The sequence below is a fragment of the Oncorhynchus mykiss genome, chromosome 7, assembly GCF_057628025.1.
Source record: "Oncorhynchus mykiss isolate SJ-2025 chromosome 7, ASM5762802v1, whole genome shotgun sequence".
Classification (NCBI taxonomy): domain Eukaryota; kingdom Metazoa; phylum Chordata; class Actinopteri; order Salmoniformes; family Salmonidae; genus Oncorhynchus; species Oncorhynchus mykiss.
Window position 1 is genome coordinate 31,200,167 of NC_143028.1, and position 22,972 is coordinate 31,223,138.

Genomic DNA, 22,972 nt, shown 5'->3' on the forward strand with positions numbered 1-22,972 from the left:
TCTGTGATCATCCGGCTACTCAGCCGATGCCTTCCGGACTCTACCCCAACATGGCTAGAATCCACCACTCCGCCGGATCCTTACCGTAAGCTCTGGACCTGTGCATCAGATCATCGCTGCTACCGAATGGTTATAGTGGCTAACGCCCCTGCCCCGAAGCTAGCACCAGATAGCCAGGCGCATCTCCCGGCTAGCAAACGAAATGACTACAACTACAATTACCTCTTTCGCCATCTGGTCTGGACCCTTTGTCGACACAGCACCCCGCCGTATCACCACGACTGATCTGCCGACTTAACTCCATCCGCTGTAACCGGCCTTCGCGGGATGTCGGAGCAGACGCTTCTGCTTACCCCAGCCTGCTAACTTTAAACGCTCCCATGTGCAAGCGTAGTAACAACTAACAACTACTCCATCTATTGCTGTTCACTGGACCCTATGATCACTTGGCTACATAACCGATGCCTGCTGGACTGTTCATTAATCATGGGACTGTTTATTTATCTGTCAGCCCCAACTCAGGCCCTGTGTGTAGTTAACCGACCCTCTCTGCCCATGCATCGCCATTTAACCTGTTGTTGTTGTCTTAGCTGATTAGTTGTTGTTGTCTTACCTGTTGTTGCCTTAGCTAGCTCTCCCAATCAACACCTGTGATTGCTTCATGTCTCTCTAAAATGTCAATATGCCTTGCACACTGTTGTTTAGGATAGTTATTATTGTCTTAGTTTACTGCGGAACCCCGAGTCCCACTCAACATGCCTCAGATACCTCCTTTGTCTCACCTCCCACACATGTGATGACCTCACCCAGCATAACTAGCCAGTCCAGAGATGAACCCTCTCTTATTTTTTATTTATTTTTATTTCACCTTTATTTAACCAGGTAGGCTAGTTGAGAACAAGTTCTCATTTGCAACTGCGACCTGGCCAAGATAAAGCACAGCAGTGTGAACAGACAACACAGAGTTACACATGGAGTAAACAATTAACAAGTCAATAACACAGTTGGAAAAAAAGAGAGTCTATATACATTGTGTGCAAAATGCATGAGGAGGTAGGCGAATAATTAGAATTTTGCAGATTAACACTGGAGTGATAAATTATCAGATGGTCATGTACAGGTAGAGATATTGGTGTGCAAAAGAGCAGAAAAGTAAATAAATATAAACAGTATGGGGATGAGGTAGGTAAAATTGGGTGGGTTATTTACCGATAGACTATGTACAGCTGCAGCGATCGGTTAGCTGCTCAGATTGCAGATGTTTGAAGCTGGTGAGGGAGATAAAAGTCTCCAACTTCAGCGATTTTTGCAATTCGTTCCAGTCACAGGCAGCAGAGAACTGGAACGAAAGGCGGCCAAATGAGGTGTTGGCTTTAGGGATGATCAGTGAGATACACCTGCTGGAGCGCGTGCTACGGGTGGGTGTTGCCATCGTGACCAGTGAACTGAGATAAGGCGGAGCTTTACCTAGCATGGACTTGTAGATGACCTGGAGCCAGTGGGTCTGGCGACGAATATGTAGTGAGGTCCAGCCGACTAGAGCATACAGGTCGCAGTGGTGGGTGGTATAAGGTGCTTTAGTAACAAAACGGATGGCACTGTGATAAACTGCATCCAGTTTGCTGAGTAGAGTATTGGAAGCTATTTTGTAGATGACATCGCCGAAGTCGAGGATCGGTAGGATAGTCAGTTTAACTAGGGTAAGTTTGGCGGCATGAGTGAAGGAGGCTTTGTTGCGGAATAGAAAGCCGACTCTAGATTTGATTTTAGATTGGAGATGTTTGATATGAGTCTGGAAGGAGTGTTTACAGTCTAGCCAGACACCTAGGTACTTATAGATGTCCACATACAGTGCCTTGCGAAAGTATTCGGCCCCCTTGAACTTTGCGACCTTTTGCCACATTTCAGGCTTCAAACATAAAGATATAAAACTGTATTTTTTTGTGAAGAATCAACAACAAGTGGGACACAATCATGAAGTGGAACGACATTTATTGGATATTTCAAACTTTTTTAACAAATCAAAAACTGAAAAATTGGGCGTGCAAAATTATTCAGCCCCCATAAATTAATACTTTGTAGCGCCACCTCTTGCTGCGATTACAGCTGTAAGTCGCTTGGGGTATGTCTCTATCAGTTTTGCACATCGAGAGACTGACATTTTTTCCCATTCCTCCTTGCAAAACAGCTCGAGCTCAGTGAGGTTGGATGGAGAGCATTTGTGAACAGCAGTTTTCAGTTCTTTCCACAGATTCTCGATTGGATTCAGGTCTGGACTTTGACTTGGCCATTCTAACACCTGGATATGTTTATTTTTTAACCATTCCATTGTAGATTTTGCTTTATGTTTTGGATCATTGTCTTGTTGGAAGACAAATCTCCATCCCAGTCTCAGGTCTTTTGCAGACTCCATCAGGTTTTCTTCCAGAATGGTCCTGTATTTGGCTCCATCCATCTTCCCATCAATTTTAACCATCTTCCCTGTCCCTGCTGAAGAAAAGCATGAAGAAAAGCATGATGCTGCCACCACCATGTTTGACAGTGGGGATGGTGTGTTCAGCTGTGTTGCTTTTACGCCAAACATAACGTTTTGCATTGTTGCCAAAAAGTTCAATTTTGGTTTCATCTGACCAGAGCACCTTCTTCCACATGTTTGGTGTGTCTCCCAGGTGGCTTGTGGCAAACTTTAAACAACACTTTTTATGGATATCTTTAAGAAATGGCTTTCTTCTTGCCCCTCTTCAATAAAGGCCAGATTTGTGCAATATACGACTGATTGTTGTCCTATGGACAGAGTCTCCCACCTCAGCTGTAGATCTCTGCAGTTCATCCAGAGTGATCATGGGCCTCTTGGCTGCATTTCTGATCAGTCTTCTCCTTGTATGAGCTGAAAGTTTAGAGGGACGGCCAGGTCTTGGTAGATTTGCAGTGGTCTGATACTCCTTCCATTTCAATATTATCGCTTGCACAGTGCTCCTTGGGATGTTTAAAGCTTGGGAAATCTTTTTGTATCCAAATCCGGCTTTAAACTTCTTCACAACAGTATCTCGGACCTGCCTGGTGTGTTCCTTGTTCTTCATGATGCTCTCTGCGCTTTTAACGGACCTCTGAGACAATCACAGTGCAGATGCATTTACACGGAGACTTGATTACACACAGGTGGATTGTATTTATCATCATTAGTCATTTATGTCAACATTGGATCATTCAGAGATCCTCACTGAACTTCTGGAGAGAGTTTGCTGCACTGAAAGTAAAGGGGCTGAATAATTTTGCACGCCCAATTTTTCAGTTTTTGATTTGTTAAAAAAGTTTGAAATATCCAATAAATGTTGTTCCACTTCATGATTGTGTCCCACTTGTTGTTGATTCTTCAAAAAAAAATACAGTTTACATCTTTATGTTTGAAGCCTGAAATGTGGCAAAAGGTCGCAAAGTTCAAGGGGGCCGGCTACTTTCGCAAGGCACTGTATTCTAGGTCGGAACCATCCAGGGTGGTGATACTAGTTGGGTGTGCGGGTGCAGGCAACGAATGGTTGAAAAGCATGCATTTGGTTTTACTAGCGTTTAAGAGCAGTTGGAGGCCACAGAAGGAGTGTTGTATGGCATTGAAGCTCGTTTGAAGGTTAGATAGCACAGTGTCCAAGGACGGGCCGGAAGTATACAGAATGGTGTCATCTGCGTAGAGGTGGATCAGGGAATCGCCCGCAGCAAGAGCAACATCATTGATATATACAGAGAAAAGAGTCGGCCCGAGAATTGAACCCTGTGGCACCCCCATAGAGACTGCCAGAGGACCGGACAGCATGCCCTCCGATTTGACACACTGAATTCTGTCTGCAAAGTAGTTGGTGAACCAGGCAAGGCAGTCATCAGAAAAACTGAGGCTACTGAGTCTGCCGATAAGAATATGGTGATTGACAGAGTCGAAAGCCTTGGCAAGGTCGATGAAGACGGCTGCACAGTACTGTCTTTTATCGATGGCGGTTATGATACCGTTTAGTACCTTGAGCGTGGCTGAGGTGCACCCGTGACCGGCTCGGAAACCAGATTGCACAGCGGAGAAGGTACGGTGGGATTCGAGATGGTCAGAGACCTGTTTGTTGACTTGGCTTTCGAAGACCTTAGATAGGCAGGGCAGGATGGATATAGGTCTGTAACAGTTTGAGTCCAGGGTGTCTCCTCCTTTGAAGAGGGGGATGACTGCGGCAGCTTTCCAATCCTTGGGGATCTCAGACGATATGAAAGAGAGGTTAAACAGGCTGGTAATAGGGGTTGCGACAATGGCGGCGGATAGTTTCAGAAATAGAGGGTCCAGATTGTCAAGCCCAGCTGATTTGTACGGGTCCAGGTTTTGCAGCTCTTTCAGAACATCTGCTATCTGGATTTGGGTAAAGGAGAACCTGGAGAGGCTTGGGCGAGTAGCTGCGGGGGGGGGGGGGGTTGGGCTGTTGGCCGAGGTTGGAGTAGCCAGGAGGAAGGCATGGCCAGCCGTTGAGAAATGCTTGTTGAAGTTTTCGATAATCATGGATTTATTGGTGGTGGTGTTACCTAGCCTCAGTGCAGTGGGCAGCTGGGAGGAGGTGCTCTTGTTCTCCAGTGTTCTCCAGTGTCCCAGAACTTTTTGGAGTTAGAGCTACAGGATGCAAATTTCTGTCTGAAGAAGCTGGCCTTTGCTTTCCTGACTGACTGCGTGTATTTGTTCCTGACTTCCCTGAACAGTTGCATATCACGGGGACTATTCAATGCTATTGCAGTCCGCCACAGGATGTTTTTGTGCTGGTCGAGGGCAGTCAGGTCTGGAGTGAACCAAGGGCTATATCTGTTCTTAGTTCTGCATTTTTTGAACAGAGCATACTTATCTAAAATGGTGAGGAAGTTACTTTTAAAGAATGACCAGGCATCCTCAACTGACGGGATGAGGGCAATATCCTTCCAGGATACCCGGGCAAGGTCGATTAGAAAGGCCTGCTCACAGAAGTGTTTTAGGGAGCGTTTGACAGTGATGAGGGGTGGTCGTTTGACTGCGGATCTGTAGCAGATACAGGCAATGAGGCAGTGATCGCTGAGTTGGTCAGGATGACGTCTATGAGGGTGCCCTTGTTTACAGATTTAGGGTTGTACCTGGTGGGTTCCTTGATGATTTGTGTGAGAATGAGGGCATCTAGCTTAGATTGTAGGACTTCCGGGGTGTTAAGCATATCCCAGTTTAGGTCACCTAGCAGAACAAACTCTGAAGCTAGATGGGGGGCGATCAATTCACAAATGGTGTCCAGGACACAGCTGGGAGCTGAGGGGGGTCGGTAGCAGGCGGCAACAGTGAGAGACTTATTTCTGGAGAGAGTAATTTTTTTAAATTAGTAGTTCGAACTGTTTGGGTATGGACATGGAAAGTATGACATTACTTTGCAGGCTATCTCTGCAGTAGACTGCAACTCCTCCCCCTTTGGCAGTTCTATCTTGATGGAAAATTTTATAGTTGGGTATGGAAATCTCAGAATTTTTGGTGGCCTTCCTGAGCCAGGATTCAGACACGGCAAGGACAACAGGGTTAGCAGAGTGTGCTAAAGCAGTGAGTAAAACAAACTTAGGGAGGAGGCTTCTGATGTTGACATGCATGAAACCAAGGCTTTTTCGATCACAGAAGTCAACAAATGAGGGTGCCTGGGGACATGCAGGGCCTGGGTAAACCCTGATGTGGAGGGTTTACCTCCACATCACTCGGTACCTGGGTTTACCTCCACTGTACCCGCAACCCACCATCCCCTGTAAGTACATGATGCCCTGAATCTATTCTACCACAACCAGAAATCTGCTCCTTTTATTCTCTGTCCACAACGCACTAGACGACCAGTTTTGATAGCCTTTAGCCGTACCTTCATCCTACTCCTCCTCTGTTCCTCGGGTGATGTGGAGGTTAACCCAGGCCCAGTGTGTCCCCAAGCACTCTCATTTGTTGACTTCTGTAACCAAAAAAAGCATTGGTTTCATGCATGTTAACATCAGAAGCCTCCTCCCTAAGTTTGTTATACTCACTGCTTTAGCACACTCCACCAACCTTGATGTCCTTGTCATGTCTGAATCCTGGCTAAGGAAGGCCACCGAAAAATTTTCCCTCCAAGTACACCTCTGCTGTTTTCAATCAGGATCTCAGTGATCACTGCCTCATTGCCTGCATCTGTAATGGGTCAGCGGTCAAACGACCTCCACTTATCACTGTCAAACGCTCCCTGAAACACTTCAGCGAGCAGACCTTTCCAATCGACCTGGCCGGGGTATCCTGGAAGGATATTGATCTCATCCCGTCAGTAGTTAAATGCCTTCCTTACCATCTTAAATAAGCATGCCCCATTCAAGAAATTTAGAACCAGGAACAGATATAGCCCTTGATTCTCTCCCGACCTGACTGCCCTTAACCAACACAAAAACATCCTATGGCGTTCTGCATAAGCATAGAACAGCCCCCGTCATATGCAACTTTTCAGGGAAGATAGGAACCAATATACACAGGCAGTTAGAAAAGCCAAGGCTAGCTTTTTCAAGCAGAAAATTGCTTCCTGCAACACAAACTAAAAAAAGTTCTGGGACACTGTAAAGAGAATAAGAACACCTCCTCCCAGCTGCCCACTGCACTGAGGATAGGAAACATTGTCACCACCAATAAATCCACTATAATTTGAGAATTTCAATAAGCATTTTTCTGCGGCTGGCCATGCTTTCCACCTGGCTACCCCTACCCCGGTCAACAGCACTGCACACCCCACAGCAACAAATTAGCCTCCCATACCCTACTCAATAAATTGGATGCAGTCTATCACAGTGCCATCCGTTTTGTCACCAAAGCCCCATATACTACCCACCACTGCGACCTGTACGCTCTCGTTGGCTGGCCCTCGCTTCATATTCATCACCAAACCCACTGGCTCCAGGTCATCTACAAGGCCCTGCTAGGTAAAGTCCCCCCTTATCTCAGCTCGCTGGTCACCATAGCAGCCCCCACCTGTAGCACGCGCTCCAGCAGATATATCTCTCTGGTCACCCCCAAAATCAACTCTTTCTTTGGCCGCCTCTCCTTCCAGTTCTCTGCTGCCAATGACTGGAACGAACTACAAAAATCTCTGAAACTGAAAACACTTATCTCCCTCACTAGCTTTAAGCACCAGCTGTCAGAGCAGCTCACAGATTAATGCTCCTGGACATAGCCCATCTATAATTTAGCCCAAACAACTACCTCTCCCCCTACTGTATTTATTTACTTATTTATTTTGCTCCTTTGCACCCCATTATTTCTATCTCTACTTTGCACATTCTTCCACGGCAAATCTACCATTCCAGTGTTTCACTTGCTATATTGTATTTACTTCCCCACCGTGGCATTTTTTTGCCTTTACTTCCCTTATCTCATCTCATTTGCTCACATTGTATATAAACTTATTTTTCTACTGTATTATGTTTGTTTTACTCCATGTTGTTTACACTCTGTTGTTGTATGTGTCGAACTGCTTTGCTTTATCTTGGCCAGGTTGCAAATGTAAATGAGAACTTGTTCTCAACTTGCCTACCTGGTTAAATAAAGGTGAAATAAATTATACAATAAAAGCCAATCTCTTGCTCTTGGCTAGAGCTCCAAGCCCTTCTATGATGGATCATCAACACTAGCCTAGCCTGGAATCCAAGTGGAATACCCCTCAATTGTTTCAATGAAGTGTGTTGATATAGCTTGGAATCCCAACTAAATATATCTTTGTTTCCCAATTTACTGTTTCACTACAATGAAATAATAGAATAGTGGGCAATACAAACTTATACTCAGGATTCCAAGCTACATTAACACAGATTGCAGCAGCAGGAAAAAAAAATGGATGGCGAGCTACAGATGGGATAGGCCACACTTTTCATGCATGGATAGACCAAACTGACATCAGAAGCTAACAAGCTGTATCATATTATACCATTAATGTAAGCCCCATTTGTGACTACAGTACATATTGTGGTCGATCATAAATCATACCAGAACAAGACAGTGAGGGTAAATAAATGTGCTACAACCATATTCACCCCATAGTGAGTGAGTGACTGAGTGACTGCGTGACTGCGTGACTGCGTGACTGCGTGACTGCGTGACTGCGTGACTGCGTGACTGCGTGCGACATCAGGACACTAAGGACAATCACCCACGACAAACTCAAAGAATATGGCTGCCTAAATATGGTTCCCAATCAGAGACAACGATAAACACCTGCCTCTGATTGAGAACCACTTCAGACAGCCATAGACTTAGCTAGAACACCCCACTAGCTACAATCCCCATACATACACACCACATACAAAAACCCATGCCACACCCTGGCCTGACCAAATAAATAAAGATAAACACAAAATACTTTGACCAGGGTGTGACACAGGGAATCCCATTTTAATTACAGGGGACCCAACATGGGTCCCTGACTCCAGGTTTGGGAACCACCGTACTACTAACATCTCTCTCTGCTTGCTTCCTCTCTTTTTGTCTCCTTTGCCTCCTGCATTGCAGCCTGTCTCACCACTGTCTCTCTCACTACTCTCTGTAATGAGAATTTCAGATTACAGCTACTGCCGAGGTCAGGCTCCATTTAACATTAGCTTCTAACTTCATCCTTCTAGTTCGCTAGTTCTACCTAGCTAGCTGGCTAACAGTAACCAGAGCCCTTGAGCTAACTAGCTAACATTAACTAGCTATCTACCTAACTGAAATATCAGCGACTATTTACCAGTTGTACATTCATTCTCCAAGAGTCAGTTTTTGTTTGTTTGTGTGTTGAAACGGCAGGAGTCGAGCGATGTTAAAAATAATTGCCTCATGTCCAGTCACAAGCCCACTGTCAGTTGCGGCTTTACATGCCACTTGCCAGCATTGGTCAGCCTGGGCTGAGGTAGTTCATTTCACGTCCCGGCATGTGTCATGGAAGGAGATTTGCCGTTGGACAGAGTGGTGAATGAATGTGCTGTTAACAAGTGTGTTGATCAAGAGTGTTGATCAACGCTGGGAATGCAATAAGAAGTGGGTAAATGATAATTAACTAAACAGAAAGGTGAGTAAACGCTATTTCACAAAAGGTGAGTTTACCCTCCACTACATCACTGAGCATAGCCAACCTGTGTATTTTCCCTAGTGGCACGCACTGTTGAGTTTTGGCTACATTAGAGAAAAATGCAGTGTTTTTGTCTGACAGTAATGCTATGCTACACTATTATATTTGGTTCTGTTATGTAGAATATTATCATTATGTGATCTTGCAGACATTGGTTCAGCTTTAAACTAACTTTAGATCACCATTCGCCAGAGTAGCCTGCAGCCTGCAGTAGAGCAGAGTAGAGCAGAGACTGTGTAAAATAAAGAATAAAGGAAAGGGAAAGGGGGATACCTAGTCAGTTGTACAACTGAATGCCTTCAACTGAAATGTGTCTTCCGCATTTAACCCAACCCCTCTGAATCAAAGAGGTGCAAGGGTCAGCCTTAAACGACATCCACGTCTTCGGATGACCAGAACGTGATCTGCACATGTCAGAAACGTCAGGATCTTTAGTCCGGGGATCTGCAGCCACTCCATTATCTCTATGGGTACACCAATCTCTGAGGGTAATCTTCTCCCCTAGTCGTTAGTAGTATGCACCTAAGAATTAATGAGCTTTTCCCTTTGAGCCTCTCTCTCTATGTACAATATCTGAGACCGTTTTCTCTCTCTGTCTCGCTTCCTCAATCTCTCTTTCTTTCTCCTTTTCTCTTCTCTCTCTCTCTTATTAACGACAGCCTTTCCCTTCAATGTTCTCTCTCTCTCACACTCTCTCTCTCCATCCCTCCCTCCCTCCCCACTTGTGGTAATTATAGTTCTGTTCTGTCCTGCTTGGAGCAGTGAGTGAGAATGGCAGTGAACCGTGACAGGATGGATGTTGCTATGTCCTAATTAAAAACTATTGACACATCTCCTCTCTAGTTAAACAGATGCTTAAGTGATAATGCCTTCATCTCGGGACAGCAAACCGTGTCAATATATCCACCAAACACCAGCTTCGAGGGTATTATCACTTTTATACAACGGGTTACCAACATATTAAAATAATGATTGACATATTTTCATTAGAAACATTATTTATTCATACTATTTCATCGTTCCATGAGCTATAGAAGGTACAAGCTCTCTCTGTGGTGTAGCTCATTGACATTCAGATCGGTTGCTGGTGTTGGCATGGGCATGACATTAGAAATACATTTACATTTCTGAAGCAATGGGAGAGAATTATTGTATTATTGAGCTACAGTCAGGTCCAAAATGATTGCCCCCTTTGATAAAAATGAGCAAAGAAGACTGTATAAAATAAATGTTACAAATACTGAGCTATATTGTATGCAAATTATATACTAGTACAATTGCTCAGACAACTAGATTTTGTTGAACAAGTAATACTTAAAATCTAAAAAAGAAGGGTCAAAATGATTGGCACCACTGTTTTCAATGCTACACAAAATTCCCGTTGCGAGGTTAACAGCACCGAGCCTTTTTCTAAAATGTTTTATGAGATTGGAGAACACATTGGGAGGGATCTTGACCATTCCTCCATACAGAATCTTTCCAGATCCTTGATATCCTTCATCTGGCTTATTGACTGTCCGGACGCTGAGATGGTCATTGCAAAAGTATCATGTTGTGGTCAATTAAACATTTCTTTGTGGAGTTTGATGTGTGTTAGGGGTTATTGTCTTGCTGGAAGATCCACTTGCAACCAAGTTTCAGCCTCCTGGCAGAGGCAACATAGCCTCGTACAAATCTTGCGAGCTTACATTCTATTTTACCACACGGATACATTTAAATTATAATTCTACTTGGTAAATGTAGTATACTATAATTGCAGCAGACTCAAGTGCCATAGGTATAGCTGCTCAAATACAATTAACTGTGAAATAACCAGCCACCCAGATATGCAGGGTGAGCCTACCACCCCGGAGCCCGAGACCATCCTCCCACCTCGTGCCTGGTGATGGCACTCAGCTAGGGAATAGGTCCGGGAGGCGCAACAGTCCCAGCCGAACCCTGGGGGGGTGCCCAGATAACCGAATGTTTGTGCCTGACGCTGTCCACTTCGTGGTCCTAGATTAGGCCCATTCCTCCAGGCTTGCCTGCCACTCAGGCTCCCATCAGACCCTGGCCTTCGTGTGACAACTATTTTGGTGGCCTACTATGGTTCCGGATGTCGCTGCATTTGTCGCTGCCTGCACAGTCTGTGCTAAAACAAGACTCCTCGGTAAGCTCCGACTGGTCTTCTGCAACAACTGCCTGTCCCTCCCCATCCCTGCACGTCTTCTGGATCAATGGACTCCCGTGGACATGGTCTAAGACCGGGGTCCTCAGTTCTCGCCCCAGTTCTGGAAGGCGTTCTGCACCCTCATTGGGTCGTCGACCAGCCTGTCCTCTGGGTTCCACCCTGAGTTCAATGGCCAGTCGGAGCGAGGTAACCAGGACCTCAAGACTACTCACCACCTGGAGCCAGCAGCTTGTGTGGATGGAATATGCCCGCAACACCCTTCCCTGCTCTGCCACGGGCCTATCGCCATTTGAGTGTTCCCTGGGATATCACCCCCGCTCTTCCCCAAACCGGAAGAAGAGGTAGGCATACCTTCTGCCCAGATGTTTGTCCACTGCTGTCGTTATACCTGGAGGAGAGCCCGGTCGGCACTCCTCAAGACCATTTCCAGTTATTGACGACAAGCGGAACGCCATTGGACCCTGGCTCCCCAGTATCGTCTCGGGCAGAAAGTATGGCTATCCACCCGGGATCTGCCTCTCCGGGTGGAATCCCGCAAACTCTCCCCCCGGTTTATCGGCCCGTTTCCCATCTCTAACATTATTATCCCCTCTGCTGTTTGTCTTCTGTTGCCCCGTACCCTTCGTATACAACCCACCTTTCATGTGTCCAGAGTTAAATCCATGTCTCACAGTCGTTTGTCCCCTGTTGGATTAATAAACTGTTCGACGTTGTCTGCATCTGGGTCTTATCTTAAAATGTGATAGTGGCTGGCATGGCCAGCACACGTAAGATTTGGTTCTGGGTCCCTCATGAGGTTTAATGGGCATATGAATTGCCCCAAGGGGACAAATAAAGTTGTTTGAATGAATTATTTTCAACTCACAGCACAGGGAAAGTATATACTCCATCTGTCTGAGAAAATTAAAGGAGAAACATGTGGATCTTTCAGCAGGCAGGTGACTCAGAGGGTAAAATACTGTATGCCAGCAAGCTGCAGTATGTAAGCCAGTGGCATACAAAGAGAAATATAGAAGTAAGCTATATATAAGCCACTGGATAAACGTAGCCTGTGAAGAAAAACTAAAATCGAAAAACCCTGAGCCTTCCACTTAGGGACAAGGATTGAGCAGCCAGCAAGGTGAACTGAAAAACTCTTCAGTAACATTCACTGGTAAGGTTTGCAATTTCATGTGGTTTTAGGAAGCTACTTGTCTTCATCCCCCATCAGGCCTTGTGTAGCCTATGTGAGATACTGATGGAAACAACAGCTACAGCAATCGCAAACCAATTCCAACCAAACCAAATCAATTCAAGAAACTATTCAATAAATGGACACAAAATCGAAACGCTACCTCCCACTGTACTTCAAGGCCATGATAATACCAAGGAGAGCTGCTGTCTGAGCATGAGCTATGTTGAATGCTTGTGGCAAGCCATTGCGTGAAAAAGTTGTGTGTCACGCTACGACACAATGCTAACCAAAACACAGACATTCTTTTGTGTGTGTGTGTGTGTGTGTTTGAGCGTGTGCATGCATCTGTCTCTGTGTGTGCATGTATGCTTCTGTCTGTGTGTGTGTGGCACACACCACGTTGTTTTCATTTTTTTTATTCCTTTATTTCAACAAGGAACACAGACTGAGACCAAGGTCTCTTTTACAGCTGGGCCCTGCGTATACATGTTTACACATAAAGTTTAGGTACAATGATTAAGAAACTACACAAGACAAACAAAACAATCACAGATAACACAAAAAAATACAGCAACAGATTACATTTACACACAGGTTATTCTACTAACAGCACAAGAACTTGCATTACCCGAAACAGTTACAAGCAACACAAAAATAAAAATCCTCCAATAAATATTTAAAATGGTCGACAGGGGGACAAGAGTCTCAAGTTTAAGTTTAGTCTGCAGGCTTTTCCATAGGCAAGGAGCGTAACAGGAAATGGCAGCCATACCCAACTCTGTGGAAAATACATGGGCCTCAAGTGTAATCCATGCTTGAGACCTGGTTTTAGGAATTATAATTCTAATATTGATGAGTGATGATAAATAAGAAGGTAGCTTATTCAGAAGTGCTTTATAGACAAACACGAGAGCATGTTGTTCTAGTCTCACGGACAGCGAAGTCCAACCCACATTTTGATATAAAACACAATGGTGAGTTCTGTAGCTAGCACCCGTAATAAACCTAAGTGCACAATGATAAGTAGCATCCAGCAATTTAAGTGTTGATACCGTAGCATGCATGTAAATAATATTCCCATAATCTATAACAGACATAAAAGTAGCTTGCACAATGTGTCTTCTATTTGTAGAGGACAAACATGTCCTGTTTCTATAACAAGAACACTCAGATACCCAAGTCAGAGTACACCCTCTGCATACTCTACTGTCCCCAGGCTGAGATGAGAACATTCTTGCCAGAGGAACAGCGGCCGGGTCCCACAGGCACCATTCAATTTACCCTGCTGCTGTATGCTGATGAAGGGGCGGCAGGGTAGCCTAGTGGTTAGAGCGTTGGACCGGAAGGTTGCAAGTTCAAATCCCCGAGGTGACAAGCTACAAATCTGTCGTTCTACCCCTGAACAGGCAGTTAACCCACTGTTCCTAGGCCGTCATTGAAAATAAGAATTTGTTCTTAACTGACTTGCCTAGTTAAATAAAGGTAAAAAAAAAGAACTGGAGAAACACCAGTGACATGACTCATCAGCGCATTAACCAAAGGATTGACCTATGTGATTCCAGCAGGAAATTAACTCACAATCTTTACTTTGCTAGTGGCGTCATGGTCTTACCGACTGAGCCCGCACAGGACAATGGAGGTAGCAAGGCCAACAATGACAATGAAAATGCACCACAATTTTTAGACCATCAAAGCGACACTGTCAATTTTTGTTTTCACTAACCGCCTGATGGCTTTGCTGTGACACACACAACTGGTCCCTTGTGTCTTTGGTTTACTGTGATGTTACTAATCCTAAATTAATCTGACGGCTGTATCGTAGCCCTACTACTCTTTACTAACACACCACACACACAGTCTTTCTTTCTCTCGCTCTCTCTTCTTACACACTCTCTCTCTCTCTCTCTCTTTCTCTCACACACACACACACACACACACACACACACACACACACACACACACACACACACGCATTCACTCTCACTCTCTATCTCTTTTCACTGACAGGTTCCCTAGAGGAGATCCATCCCAGTGTCTGAGACATGTGTGGAGGGAATAGGACACACACATGCATTTGTATGATAGCCAACCAACAACACAAATCCAGTGCAATAAGCTTCAGGAAGACCACAAGTGCTTTGGATAGCTTCCTGCAGGAGAAGCATGAGAGGAACAGAGTGGGTGTGTGGTACTTGGAATTCATTTGAAATTAAATTAAATAGCCATTTTCCTGGATATGATCTTTCTGGTATTGTCAGCCTTTGGTTTACACACTGCTTACAGTACTGTGTATTTGTAGAATGGGTGTGGCTAAAAATGAATCTGTGTGTACACAATTATTTTAAATTATTATTTTTTATTTTTTACAATGATACGTAATATAAACATATAGGCCTAATTATAATGGCTTGTTTTTTCTAGGGTAAATATTGCAAATTCTACCATTTGCATTTGTGCTGTGTGATCAAATTGTCCTCATTCAGCCTGTCTGTTTCGCCGTCCATTCATGAATGATGATGTAGGCCTATGTACTATAATATAAAATCAATACAACCCTCATAATTACACCAGGCTGACGTATGACCAGATCATAGACTATATAAAGATGAATGGATAACAAAGATACACTCTAGTTTACAGTAAAAGTCCTGTTTATTTGATCCAAGATGTTATAAAAGCCATGTTATATCCCAAGAAAATATTCAAGATGTTATAAGAAGTGGCCTGTGTGATCCAGCGGTGGCCTGTGTGGTCCAGAGTCGGCATGGGTTTGAATCCGGTCCATCGCCCTTCCCTGTCTTTCTAACGCTTCACTATCTTTCACTAAAGCAAAAAAAAAATAAAAGGAGTGGGACTTAAAAAAAAAGACTCAAATGTTATAAGAATAAAATCCAAGACAACTCTTTAGATTATATCCAAATCCTCAGATACAATTAACTCTGTATAAGAATGGACCAGCTCGATCCACTCATGTTTACTGTAGAGCTCCTGTTATCCCACTGTAACACCTACAGCACATTATAATAAAATAAGTTAGAAACTCAGTACACTATAAGATAAGATCTTCACATTACGATAAGATCTGCAACATGGTAAAATAAGGGCGAAAGGTAGTCTCAAGGTTAGAGCGTTGGGCCAGTAACCAACCCGTTGCAGGTTTGAATACTGGAACCAACAAATCTGTTGTTGTGCCCTTGAGCAAGACAGTTACAGTGTCAAGAAAAAGTATGTGAATCCTTTGGAATTACCTGGATTTCTGCATATATTGGTCATAAAATTTGATCTGATCTTCATCTAGGTCACAACAATAGACAAACACAGTCTGCTTAAACTAATTACACAAACAATTATATGTTTTCATGTCTTTATTGAACACACCGTGTAAACATTCACAGTGCAGGGTGGAAAAAGTATGTAAACCCTTGGATTTAATAACTGGTTGACCCTCCTTTGGCAGCATAACCTCAAACAAATGTTTTCTGTAGTTGCGGCTCAAACCTGCACAACGGTCAAGAGGAATTTTGGACCATTCCTCTTTACAAAACTGTTTCAGTTCAGCAGTATTCTTGGGATGTCTGGTGTGAACTGCTCTCGAGGTCATGCCACAGCATCTCAATTGGGTTGAGGTCAGGACTCTGACTGGGCCACTCCAGAAGGCGTATTTTCTGCAGTTGAAGCCATTCTGTTGTTGATTTACTTCTGTGTTTTGGGTGGTTGTCCTGTTGAATCACCCAACTTCTGTTGAGCTTCAATTGGCAGACAGCCTAACATTCTCCTGCAAAATGTCTTGATAACCTTGGGAATTAATTTTTCTGTCGATGTTAGCAAGCTGTCCAGGCCCTGAGGCAGCAAAGCAGCCCCAAACCATGATACTCCCTCCACCATACTTTACAGTTGTGATTAGGTTTTGATGTTGGCTTGCTGTTATATTTTTCTCCACACAGTGTTGTATGTTTTTTTTGGACAGCAGTGGCTTTTTCCGTGGTGTCCTCCCATGAACACCATTCTTGTTTAGTGTTTACTTATTGTAGACTCATCAACAGAGATGTTAGCATGTTCCAGACATTTCTGTAAGTCTGTAGCTGACATTCTAGGATTCTTCTTAAACTCATTGAGCATTCTGCGCTGTGCTCTTGCAGTCAACTTTGTAAGACGGCCACTCCTAGGGAGAGTAGCAACAGTGCTACACTTTCTCTATTTATAGACAATTTGTCTTACCGTGGACCGATGAACATCAAGGCTTTTAGAGATACTTTTGTAACCCTTTCCAGCTTTATGCAAGTCAACAATTCTTAGGTCTTCTGAGATCTCTTTTTTTCGAGGCATGATTCAAATCAGGCAATGCTTCTTGTGAATAGAAAACTCTAATTTTGTAAATGTTTTTTATAGGGCAATGCAGCTCTAACCAACATCTCCAATCTCGTCTCATTGATTGGACTCCAGGTTTGCTGACTCCTGACTCCAATTAGCTTTTGGATTAGTCATTAGCCTAGGGGTTCACATACTTTTTCCAAACAACCAATAATTTGTGTTTTTAGTTTAAGCACACTATGTTTGTCTATTGCTGTGACTTAGATTAAGATCAGATCAAATTTGATGACAAATTCATGCAGAAATTCCCAGTTATTCCAAAGGGTTCATGTACTTTTTCTTGCCACTGTAACCCAAATTGTGGGTGTTTCAGGGGGAGTTGGGATATGCAAGAAACACAGTTGTGTGTAACAGGACAAACATGGGCCTCCCGAGGGCGCAGTGGTCTAAGGCACTGCATCACAGTGCTAGCCAGAGAATTGTATGTTGATTTCTCTACAATAAGCTGCCTCCAATGTTGTTTTAAAGAATTTGTCAGTACGTCCAACCGGCATCAAAACCGTAGTAACAACGCCAGACCAGGACCTCCACATCTGGCTTTTTCATCTGCGGGATCATCTGAGACCAGCCACCCGGACAGCTGATGAAACTGTGTTTGCACAACCAAATAATTTCTGCACAAACTGTCAGGGAAGCTCATCTGCGTGCTCGTCGTCCTCACCAGGGTCTTGACCTGACTGCAGTTCAGCGTCGCAACTGACTTCAGTGGGCAAATGCTCACCTTTGATGGCCATTAGCATACTCTTCATGGATGAATCACAGTTTCTTCTATTTTTCACTCCTTAAAAAAAAATCTAACCCCAAAACCAAAGCACAGTTTAGATGTGATCAAAAATGTCTACATGTTATTAATGACATGGGACATACCAGTCGATATCAGATCAATCAAGGCCTATTAGTCTAACCCCAGCCAGATGAGATATTGATGAAGTGATCTCTAAGTCAGTCTGATATAACAGTCTGATATTTATGGCCTGGGTTGCATCCCAAATGCACCTTATTCCCTTTTAAAGCTGCAACATGTAACTTTTGGGGTGACCCGACCAAATTCATATAGAAATGTGAGTTATAAATCTGACATTCTCATTGAAAGCAAGTCTAAGACGCAGTAGATATGTTCTATGTGTGCTATTTCTATGTTTCTCATGCTTAAATGTTGTCTTTTATTTTCGGGTTTTGTACACCGGCTTCACAGCTGAAAATACACTATTTTTGGTTATGGTACAATGATTATCAACACTATACTTGCCTGTTTTGTAAAGTAAATGGAAATGGAAATGGTGGAACGATTTCTGCATAGTGCATCTTTAATGTACTACTTTTGTCCAGGGCCCATGGGACACTATATAGTGAATAGAGTGCCATTAGGAACGGAGCCTTTGAAAATGTCAAGCCCGTTGGATGTCCTTTCTGAAACTGATCACCACAGCCCTATAAAGACATGCTAAGTGATCTGTGTTATTTGAGATGACAGATCTATCCCACTGTGCAAAAACAGATTCAACCAACTTGTTTCCATGTCATTTCGACACAAAAAAATCTATGTGATGATGCTAAAACAACATGGAAAACTGATTGACCTAAATCCAATGACATGGTGACATTTTTTGTTCATTTAATGTTGAATTCACTATAGTTGAAAACTCAACCAATTGTAAATCAAAACTAGACATTCAACTGATGTCTGTGCCCAGTGGGCTATTGTCTCAGGGGTCCTGCAATGAGCTCTTTCCCAATAATCGATAGGTTAAGCCTTGTTGGCTGATCAGAAATTATACATACATACAGCCTATTATGGTACACTAGGGTCTACCACTACCTGAATGGTTTGAATCCATGCAATAGGTGAATTTACTATTATTCCAGAAAACTGATGCTGCAACATTAATTATTGAACTGCATTGTTTATCTGACTGAATGTAGGCTACAGCTATCAACTCTTGAAAGTGATGTAAGAACTTGATGATGGCGAGAACTGGAGGAGGATGATAATTATTGTCTGTATGGTTTCATCAAATCAGTTACTGGCAATACAACAAGGCTGAACTTCAGGGAAACTGTGTCCAGACTTGACCAATAGTCAGAGGGTGATAATGTGTGTAGTGTAATGGTTTGTAAAGACACTATGTAGGCCTAACCCCTGCGTCACCTTTTTGGATGATGCATCATCATCATAATCATCATCACTAAAATGAATGGCAACAAATCTGTCAAAGAAGAATGAGCGAAAATAACAACTTACCGCGATACTGACGGTGTCATCTCCTTGGAACAAGGGGATGAATTTGTCTCCACGGATAATTTCGGATTGATTCAGAGGACGGAAGCGACATAGCACCTTGATGTTACATTCTGCGCTAGCATCGGCCATTGTGAGAAAGGAATCTGATGTGCCACCGAAAAGCAAAATATATATTTTTGAAACCAAGTTACTTTTTGCCTTAGACTATTTAATCTAACATAAGCCCTATTGATGTCGACAATCTCTTTCTTTTGCAATGGACAAACTGAGAGTTGGCAGGAATTGGAATTTTCTGCTTTTTGCTTAAGGCCAATTTCGATTTAAAACAAAATGGTTATGTACATCACGGAGAGTTTGCTGGCTTCAAATAGCACACGAACAAATAAATATACTTGAATAGGCCAACATTTGTATAATAGTATGTCCATGCAGTCCGTTATAATTTAAATGTTAAGAGTATTCCAAGCGGCTCCGGCTCCAGACGGTCAGCTGTTGTAGTGAGAGAGATGCAGGAGAAGAGGTTATTGAAGAGTGTCTATACAGAACGCTTAGCATCAGCGGCAGGTCTCGTCTTTAGCACCGGGCGTGGTCTGCACGGATCCAAGCCAACGTTATTAAAGTGGTAGCCTACTCGCATCACTCTCATCAGCACCACTGACGATAGAGTGGTTGCCTGTCGGCCAAATCCGGTGTTATATTTTGTCTAACAGCTCCATCATGCGACCATTGCCCCATTTTTTTTGACAATTCATTTGACATTTAATAGGCCTATATTTGATATTTAGAGTGATTGAAAGAGATGGATATGCTATATATTTAAATCGACAGGCTATTTACATCTAGGCTAGTAGGCCTGGAATAGGCAATACTTAGCCTAACAAACGTTTTGATTCACAATATGTTGTACCTTATTCCAATTGTCCGTTTCATAAAAACAGGCTTTTAGGATTACATTCCCGAATCCAGGGTTCTCCAAACCTATTCCCGGGAGAGCTACCGTTCTGTGGGTTTTCACTCCAAACCGGTTGTAAAAAGTTCAGTGTATCAACCATCTAATTATTATAATCAAGTGCGCTGGATTGGGTTTGGAGCGAAAACCTACAGGACGGTAGCTCTCCAGGAACAGGGTTGGAGAGCCCTGGTTTATTAGGACCGTGGAAAAGTAGGTTTGAGTTTCGATATTCGCCAGACAACAAAGTGCATGATCACAATAGTCACATTTCAAGAGCTCTTTAACCACATGATTTAACAACCTCATTTCAATTGTCCATTATGCCTTACATAGAGAGGCATGTTGAGCACCCGTTGGTTTTTCTCATAAAATGCTCACAATATGTTTTTTATATACACTGAGCAAAAATATAAACCCAACATTTAATGTGTTGGTCCCATGTTTCATGAGCTGACCATCTCTATGTGAAGGAGAGGTGTCGCGTTGCACGAGGCAAATGGTGGTTACACCAGATACTGTTTTTTTTTTATCCACGCCCCTACTTTAAAAAAAAGTTATCTGTGACCAACAGATATATAATCTGTAATCCCAGTCATGCGAAATCAATAGATTACGGCCGTATGAATTCATTTCAATTGATAGGAACTATAAATCAGTAAAATCTTATAAATTGTTGCATTTATATTTTTGTTCTGTGTGTGTGTGTGTGTGTGTGTGTGTGTGTGTGTGTATGTATGTATGTATGTATATACATATATATATATATATATAGTACCTACACATTCAAGTATTTTTCTTTATTCTACTATTTTCTACATTGTAGAATAATAGTGAAGACATCAAAACTATGAAATAACACATATGGAATCATGTAGCTACCAAAAAAGTGTTAAACATATCAAAAGGTATTTTAGATTTTAGATTCTTCAAAGTAGTGTGGTGAAAATGTAATATTATTTACATACTATACTGTTTAATTAGACATACTATGCTGTTTAACTTAAGATAATTGTTATATGTTAGTATTTTTACTGATACAGGCTTGTCATTTGACTTAGTCATAAGTCTGGGCTTACAGAAAAGAGCTGTTTGGGGTGCGACAGCAGTAGGTGACATCCTGTTTTAACAATATACAGGAACTTAGATGTGTGGAAACATGCAGGAAGGAACAGACAATGGTGGAAACGTCAGCTAACTTAATCTGCACAGACATGCTAAATCAGTTTTTACACACCATGTTCCGTCCCTGTTTCAATCCATCTGCTAAACTGCCACGTAGACAAAATAGGTTGTACTTTTTCTGTAAGAGGAGAGAGACAACTCTGTTCGTTGGACTTTCCTAACGATGCACTCATTTAGTGGTTGTTATTGATTGTTTATTTTTCAAAATCCTATAAAATATTTTTTTGAAAGAATCTACCGTCTCTCTTCCTATAGAATTATTCTGACAGTAGCCACCCTTTGCCTTGATGACAGCATTGCACAATCTTGGCATTCTCTCAACCAGCTTCACCTGAAATAATTTTCCAAAAGTCTTGAAGGAGTTCCCACATATGCTGAGCACTTGTTGGCTGCTTTTCTTTCACTCTGCGGTCCAACTCATCCCAAACCATCTCAATTGGGTTGAGGTCGGGTGATTGTGGAGGCCAGGTAATCTGATGCATCACTCATCACTCTCCTTGGTCAAATAGCCCTTACACAGCCCGGAGGTGTGTTTTGGGTCATTGTCTTGTTGAAAAACAAATGATAGTCCAACTAAGCACAGAACAGATGGGATGGTGTATTGATGCAGGATGCTGTGGTAGCCATGCTGGTTAAGTGTGCCTTGAATTCTAAATAAATCACAGATAGTGTCACCAGCAAAGCACCCCCACACCATCACACCTCTTCCTCCATGCTTCACGGTGGGAAACACACATGCAGAGATCATCCGTTCACCTACTCTGTGTTTCACGAAGACACGGCAGTTGTAACCAAAAATCTCAAATTTGGACTCATCAGACCAAGGGACAGGTTTCTTGGCCCAAGCAAGTCTCTTATTCTTATTGGTGCCCTTTAGTAGTGGGTTCTTTGCAGCAATTCGACCATGAAGTACTGATTCACGCAGTCTCCTCTGAACAATTGATGTTGAGATGTGTCTGTTACTTGAACTCTGTGAACATTTATTTGGGCTGCAATTCCTGAAGCTGGTAACTCTAATGAACTTATTCTATGCAGCAGAGGTAACTCTGTTTTTTTTCCTGTGGTGGTCCTCGTGATAGCTAGTTTCTTGATGGTTTTTGTGACTGCACATGAAGAAACTTTCAAAGTTCTTGAAATGTTCCGTATTGACTGACTTTCATGTCTTAAAGTAATGATGGACTGTCGTTTATCTTTGCTTTTTGAGCTGTTCTTGCCATAATATGGACTTGGTATTTTACCAAATAAGGCTATCTTCTGTATACCACCCCTACTTTTTCACAACAACTGATTGGCTATAATGAATTGAAATGTTTTTATTTTTTATTTAACCTTTATGTAACAAAGTAGTTAAATAAGTAAAGACATTCCACAAATTAACTTTTAACAAGGCACACCTGTTCATTTAAATGCATTCCAGGTGACTACCTCATGAAGCTGTTTGAGAAAATGCCAACCTGTGCAAATCTGTCATCAAGGCAAAGGGTGGCTACATTGAAGAATACTTTTTTGGTTACTACGTGATTTCATATGTTTTATTTCATAGTTTTGATGTCTTCACTATTATTCTACAATGTAGAAAATAGTAAAAATAAAGAAAAACCCTTGAATGATTAGGTGTGTCCAAACTTTTGACTGTATATTGTTTTATCGATTTTGAATTTAGGCTGTAACAACAAAATATGGAATAATTTAAAGGGTATGAATACTTTCTGAAGCCACTGAATCTGCTTTAGTTTTCGAGATGATCAAT

General features: G+C 42.7%; 1 protein-coding gene across 1 annotated transcript in view; it reads right to left on the bottom strand.

The window, feature by feature from the left end:
• LOC110528947 (kinesin heavy chain) overlaps nt 1-19,776 on the bottom strand; it is a 120,776-nt gene extending 101,000 nt beyond the window's left edge. Inside the window, exon 1 of the mRNA XM_036983178.2 lies at nt 19,089-19,776. Within this exon, the coding sequence (XP_036839073.1) occupies nt 19,089-19,217 (129 nt within the window). The 5' untranslated portion in view covers nt 19,218-19,776. The remainder of the gene's footprint in view (nt 1-19,088) is intronic.
• Between the last annotated feature and the right edge of the window lie 3,196 nt (nt 19,777-22,972).